This window comes from Cebus imitator, unplaced genomic scaffold, assembly GCF_001604975.1.
Source record: "Cebus imitator isolate Cc_AM_T3 unplaced genomic scaffold, Cebus_imitator-1.0 Scaffold54, whole genome shotgun sequence".
NCBI classification, from domain to species: domain Eukaryota; kingdom Metazoa; phylum Chordata; class Mammalia; order Primates; family Cebidae; genus Cebus; species Cebus imitator.
This window is the reverse complement of record NW_016107369.1, coordinates 5,466,148-5,472,813: the sequence shown is the minus strand read 5'-3', so window position 1 is coordinate 5,472,813 and position 6,666 is coordinate 5,466,148. Positions and strand designations below refer to the sequence as shown.

General features: G+C 50.1%; 1 protein-coding gene across 2 annotated transcripts in view; it reads right to left on the bottom strand.

The window, feature by feature from the left end:
- MIDEAS (mitotic deacetylase associated SANT domain protein) overlaps positions 1-6,666 on the bottom strand; it is a 72,227-nt gene that overhangs the window by 5,042 nt on the left and 60,519 nt on the right. For both annotated transcript variants that reach the window (XM_017528701.2, XM_017528700.2), the window contains exons 5-10: positions 5,733-5,799; positions 5,110-5,252; positions 4,880-4,983; positions 4,310-4,385; positions 3,531-3,619; positions 627-776 (exon numbers count right to left, since the gene is read on the bottom strand). In XM_017528701.2, the coding sequence (XP_017384190.1) occupies positions 627-776; positions 3,531-3,619; positions 4,310-4,385; positions 4,880-4,983; positions 5,110-5,252; positions 5,733-5,799 (629 nt within the window). The remainder of the gene's footprint in view (positions 1-626; positions 777-3,530; positions 3,620-4,309; positions 4,386-4,879; positions 4,984-5,109; positions 5,253-5,732; positions 5,800-6,666) is intronic.

Genomic DNA, 6,666 nt, shown 5'->3' with positions numbered 1-6,666 from the left:
TTACACATCTCTAGACTTGATAATTTCTTTAACAAAGTGAGGTCAGGGCTCAGTCTCAGCCTTGGCGGGTAACGCAGCATCTAGCTCAAATTTAATAACACTGGTTTTTATATATATTAACTTTTACCAGTACCTTCTATTTATAGCAAACAATACTGGTTTTCTATTTATGATTATGATATATAGCTTCCATTTTGAGTAAAAAATGAGTCGATTTAAAGGGAAATATTAAGTAATGGCACAAGTAGTATGTGAATATGACAAAAATTGTAATGGCGACACATAGTAGGATGCAGATATAGCAGAAATCAAAAAGGGGATACAAGAATGACTGAGGTTTGAGAAACAGTGTTAGAGGTCTGCTATGTGGAGACAGGAAGTTGATGCTAGTGTGAATCCTATGGGGAAAATTACCCTGTGTATCAACACAATGTATCATTACTCTGATACCAGCAGTATAGAGAGGGGAACACAGCAGTCTGGGGCTCCTTGGGGCTGTCAGGGACATTGTCGTCCTCAGCATGTCCTCTGCAGGGTCCTGGAGAGCTTGGGCCCCGGCTCCCAGCTCAGCCCTGGCCCCAGACCCAGCCCAGGCACTATGCAGCCAAGGCTGGAAAAGGAGTTACCTTAATATCCACTTCAACCTCTTCCTGCGCCGACTTCTCATCGCTCGTATCCACATCCCCAAAGGTTAGAGTCCCGTTGCGGCCGATTTTCACCTGCTTCTTGTAGGTGTAGTAGAACTCCACGCACTGGGCCACGGTCTTGGTCTGGATCTGGTTTGAAGTCAAAACTGAGGTCAGAAACCCCTGGTTTGGCTCATCTGCCTGGGGAGAATCCAGACTTTCTCGTCCCTGCATCTTTCGCTTAACCTCAAGCCAAAATGAAACCCATCCAACCCAGGAAATACAAGCATTTTTCCAATGCCTGCTATGCAACAAACCACTGATCAATTCAATTAATCAATGCTTCAGCACTATTTAAAATAAGTAAATAAATAAAACAAGCTATAAAGGACAACACTGGACCCACCTGGGAGACGGCAATATGGATTGCATATCAGAGGGCATCACTGCACTTTTTTTGTTTTTGTTTTTGAGACAGAATCTCACTCTGTCACTCAGGCTGGAGTGCAGTGACGAGATCTCAGCTCACTGCAACCTCCACCTCCCAGGTTCAAATGATTCTCATGCCTCAGCTTCCTGAGTAGCTGGGATTATAGGTATGTGCCATCACAACTGGCTAGTTTTTTTGTTTTTTGTTTTTTAGTAGACACGGGGTTTCGCCATGTTGGCCAGCCTGGCCTCAAACTCCTGGTCTCATGATCTGCCTGCCTCTGCCTCCCATAATGCTGGGATTACAGGCATGAGCCACCTCATGTGGCCTCAATTATTTTATCAGGTTAAATTTCTTGGGTGTGCTAATGGTACTGTGGTTTTGTAGAGTATCTTGGTTTTTAGGAGATACATGCTGAAATCTTTTAGTCACATGACAGGATGACTACAACTTACTTTCAATGAGCTGACTCAGAGAACAAAAGTGCTGTCTATGTGTGTGCCTATGTTTAGATATAGAGAACAAGAAAGCAAATGTAGCAAATGCTAACGATTGCTAAATCTAAGTGAGGGGTAGATGGGTGTTCATTTCTACTGTTCTTTCCATTTTCCTCTAAGTTTGAAATTTTTCAAACTGAAAAGTTCAGGGAAAAGGTCTGGGCACCATCTACATTCAAAGCAAGCCCTGACCTGGCCACACAGACGCCTTTCATTAATCCAGGCAAACAATTTCATTTCTCTCCAGGGAGCAGTGTCTGACAAGTGAGCATACAGAAATGTCACAGTGTCCCTGCCTGTCAGGGGAGGAATTCAAGGGAAACTCACAAGAAAGCCCTGGAAAACCTGAGGAGGAAGCGAAAGGCCGAAGTCTTACTCCTGACTCTGCCACCACATGAGTACTTGAGCTTAGGCAAGCCACTCACTTTGCTAATTTCAGTTTTTTCATGTGTAAATAGCAAATGGGGTGAGTAAGACTAGATGATCTCCAGGGGCCACTCAAGCTCTGAAATTCTAGCTGTTCCATTGCATAAATCTATTTGGCCACTGGGTTTAGTTTTCGGGCTACTTTCCCACATGCAGAGGCTGTTTTCCCTGTCACCACCCCAGAAGCTCCCACATTGCTCAGCCACCGCTGGGCTGGGACTTCCTGTCCAGAGAGGCCAGAGGTCAGTGCAGGCCCTTTGTGTTTCATCTCACAGGAATGGCCAAGTCACACGTATTAATTAGACTGTTTACAAATTTACTGTCAATTCTCTCTGACCCTTTGTTTGACTAAAGGTCTGCTCTTTTCATTAGGCATGTTAGGGTCCTCAGTGAAGTTCACGGGCATGTCCTTAGGCATGTACTTCCCATCAGTATTGCCCAATCAGGGAATAGAGTATTACCAAAACAGAGCAAAGGACTTCTCACAACAGGGCCCTCATAGGCAACTTAATCAGCAGCACTTTTGTCCAGTCCCCAGGGCTGTTCCCAACACAATCTACAATCCCAGGAGGAAAAGGCATGCTCTTAGAAGCTCTTTTCCCAGGTATGGTGGCTCACGCCTGTAATCCCAGCACTTTGGGAGGCTGAGGCAGGTGAATCACCTGAGGTCAGGAATTCAAGACCAGCCTGGCCAACATGATGAAACCCTGCCTCTACTAAAAATACAAAAATCAGCTGGGCGTGGTGACAAGCGCCTGTAATCCCAGCTACTCAGGAGGCTAAGGCAGGAGAATTGCTTGAACCCAGGAGGCGAAGGTTCCAGTGAGCTGTCACATCAATGCACTCCAGCTTGGGTGACAGAGCGAGACTCCATCTAAAAAAAAAAAAGAAAAGCTCTTTTCCCTTGGTGGTCCATACAACTCCCTCCCTACAGCCCAGATTTTGTGATACAGGGCTGGAAAGATGCAATTGCTTGGATTAGCAAAGCATCTGCTCTTCCAGAAGAATATGGAGAGAGGACAAAATAAATCTAGGGAAGGTGGCTTGAACAGCTGAGTTACTGGAAGGCAACTCTGGGTCAAAGGAAGCAGGTAAAGGTCTCCCAGATCAGCTACGCAGGTAACTTGCTGGCTCTCAGTTCCCCTCACCCCAGGGTGCCCTCCCCTCCCACCTTCCCCTGGGGAATGGTTCACCTCTACTTGCCACGCTTCTCCCCGTCTTCCTCCTGCTTATTTTAAGTCTGATGCCCTTAAGCCTCTTTCTGGATTGAGACCCCAGAGCCTGAAGTGGGGAAAGGGTGCTTAGAAGCAATAGGGAAAAGAGGCCTAATCTTTCTCTTTCTTGTATTGTCTAGAAAATTCTCTCTGAGGCTATCCAATAGCATTGACCTGACTGCTTTTTTCTTTTTTTTTTCCCCTTCTGGTTCATGTTCTCTGATGAAGTTGCAGACCTGACTGCTTTTTAAGAGGGCTTGGCACAGGCAGAGAGCGCCCCGAAGTCACACAGGCAGCTCCGGGCCCTCATTTGCCCCTGAAACAGAGCCCAGCTCACCAGCTTCTGCACCAGGAAGAAATCCTTCTTGTAGATGGCAATGCCTTTGTTGAACAGCTTCCTCTCGGCCATCTTCCACTGGTCGGAGCCTGTGGGGCAAAGAGGCAGCCAGGGAGTGAGCTGGGAAGAGCCTTGGTCACTGCAGGACATTTCTGACCAGCAGATAAGCATGAGACCATTTGCCCATGGTCTCTGCAGGCATCAGAGCTGGCTCCTCATCCCGCTTCCACCACACACTAGCCATGTCACTCAGAGCCTCGCTCCCTTGCTTGTGAAATGGAAACTAATACTGCCTGGTTCACCAGCTGTGGTAAGGACTAAATGAGATAATGCATGTGAAACCCTTGGTGCTCTGCCTGGTACAGATGAAATGTAGCACTAACATGGATAGAGAACAACGGCCGCAAGGATTATGTGACTCAGTCCATGTCCTTCTTAAAGTACATTGCCCAGAACAGGACATGCACTCCCGGGGCTAAGTTCCAGGTACCTGATGCCAATTTGGATGGCTCTCCCTGGGTTCCTGTCCCTGTGACCTGGGCCTTTTTGCCTGGATGGGCTCCCACCTGCCCACTCCCTTCTCCCTTCCCCCCCAGGGTACAGGAAGCCCCTGGAGAGCTACCCCAGCTTTGGTGGCTGTTCTCTCATTCTGACTCTTGGCTTCTCTACCCTCTTCCTCCCTGCCCCCACCCAGGGCTGTGACTCAGCACTGAGCAGGGCCCCAATGATGCTGGAGACCTCGAGGCTCTGGACACCATGCCCACCGCTGCCAGGCCCACCTGTGTAGTGATAAGTTGCCAGTGGATGGTTGTGGGGCCGCAGGGGCTTCTTGAGGAGCAGCTTATTCAGCGTTTCCTGGAGGGAAAGAGAGGGAAGGGTCAGGGCCCTGGCAGGGGTATCAGTGGTGGATACATCCTAGGCTCTGTTAAATTCCTGAGTAGAGTGGGCACTTACTCTTGCCCCACCTTAACTACTGAGAGATAAGGGGTTGGGTCCGGTGGGGTGGTGAGGTCATAGGGGTGGGGCTGCCCAGAAACCAGGCCTCAGGGCCTCTTAAGAGAGCCATGGCCCCAAGGGAAGCAGCACTGCTAGGGAAGACCCTCAGCAACCGTCCAGTCTGAGTCCAGTGACCCAGAATCAGGGATGGGCATGGACAGGGGGATACTGCAAAGCAAAACCTGGGGTCTGAAACTAGGGCTCCCTTGGGCCAAGCCCCTACAGCCCATTCCTTGGTCAGACCCTCTACTGGCCTCAAATGTACACGCCAGCAGGCCTAGCTCCTGAGCGGCAGACATGGATCCAAGCCAACCCCTCGAGGGGCCCTCCCTCTGCTGAGGGTGCCTTCTCACCAAGATGTCTCCCCTGGACTCGTGCAGACAGTGCAGGGCCAGCTCCTGGTTGGTGCCAGCACCAGGGAAAATGCTGGAGCAGGCAGCTGTCAGCAGGTCTTCAACTGGATCCGTAGGAGCGTGAGGAAGGGAGGAAACTACTTTCAGTGCGGGGCGGGGCAGGGCGGGGCCTGGCCCACTCAAGTGTGGACCAGCCTGCCCTCACTTGTTGCCTCCAGGCCCCTCCTCACCTTGTCTCTGCTTCTCCCGGCTGCTCTCTAGGTCCTCCCATGGCTGCCACACCAAGTCGGCCTTGTGGGGGTCTGCAGCTGCCAGGGCACGGTCCCTCATCAAGGGGATTTCCGCCTGGAACCGGGAGCCCACATTGATCCGTCTAGAGGAGTAAAAAGGGCAGGAGGAGGTGAGGCCTCACTTTGCGGGGACAATGGACTTGATTATCCCTCAGGGTGGGAAGAAGGTGAGGGGGAGCCGGCAGAGCAAGGCCTCAGCTAGGTGCAGTGGGTATGGCTTCTAGGGGATTGGGAGGGCAGCCACTACCAGAAAGGCAAAACCCAGAGATTGGAGAGGGGAGAAGCAGCTCCAGGTTTATAGATGGGAAAGAGCCTCTGGACCCCCCTTCCAACTCTCCTAGAGACAAGTTCAAGCTGAGCCGGTCCTTGTACTTCCCTGTAACTTCCCCACAGAGGCAGGGCAGGGATAGCAAATCCCAGGGCCAAATACGAAAGCCCATGGAGGCCCTCCCAACCCTCTGCAGGCCCAACAGAGCCCTCCTGTCACTCCCAGGGCCCACCTGCACACACTGCATCAGTGTGGCCACCTGCACACCCTGGGCCAGGGGCAGGGCTGCACTTACGGCTCGATGCTCACTGGGGTGGCCTCCCCCATCACAGAGAGGACAGGCGGGGTGACTTCAGCACTGTCTATGGGACAGAGAGAAAGTTGATAAATAGTACCGTCCTTTCAGCAAAGCATCCCCAACCCTAGTGGCTGCCCTATATGTGCAAGAGTTACAGTGGTGATACACAGAGCTCAGGCAGGGAACACAAGCACCTGAGTCCTGGCTCTGCAGCCTGCCACCTACAAAACTCAGGCCCTTCCCTAAATATTTGAGTGTCTCAGTTTTCACACTCACCAAAAGGGGCTATAACTATCTGTTTTCTAGGGTTGAGAATGGATGAAATAATGCACAGAGCCTGGCACTCAATAAATATTAGCTATTATTATTACTGCTTCTACTACTAAAGTCATATCCCTGCCCCCAGAAGCCCCAACACTAGAGAATCAACTCCAACATAAAACTGGCTTTTGGCCAGGCACAGTGGCTCACGCCTATAATCCCAGCCCTCTGGGAGGCTGAGGTGGGCGGATCACGAGGTAAGGAGATCAAGACCATCCTGGCCAACATGGTGAAACCCCGTCTCTACTAAAATATTTAAAAATTTTGGAATGTAGGAAAAAGTAAGAAAAAAAAATTAGCCAGGCATGGTGATTCACACTTGTAGTCCCAGCTACTCGGGAGGCTGAGGCAGGGGAATCGCTTGAACCCAGGCAGCAGAGGTTGCAGTGAGCCGAGGTCACACCACTGCACTCCAGCTTGGCAACAGAGCAAGACTCCGTCTCAAAAAAACAAACAAACAAACAAACAAACAAAACTGTGGTTTTCTAGTAAAGAGACTGAAACTAGGGAGGTGATAAAGGAGATCACTGTTTTATAATTATCTTCTCACTTCTTTTTTGGATTTTGTGCCTCAGTTTCTCCCAAGCTAGTCTTTTTTTTTTTTTTTTTT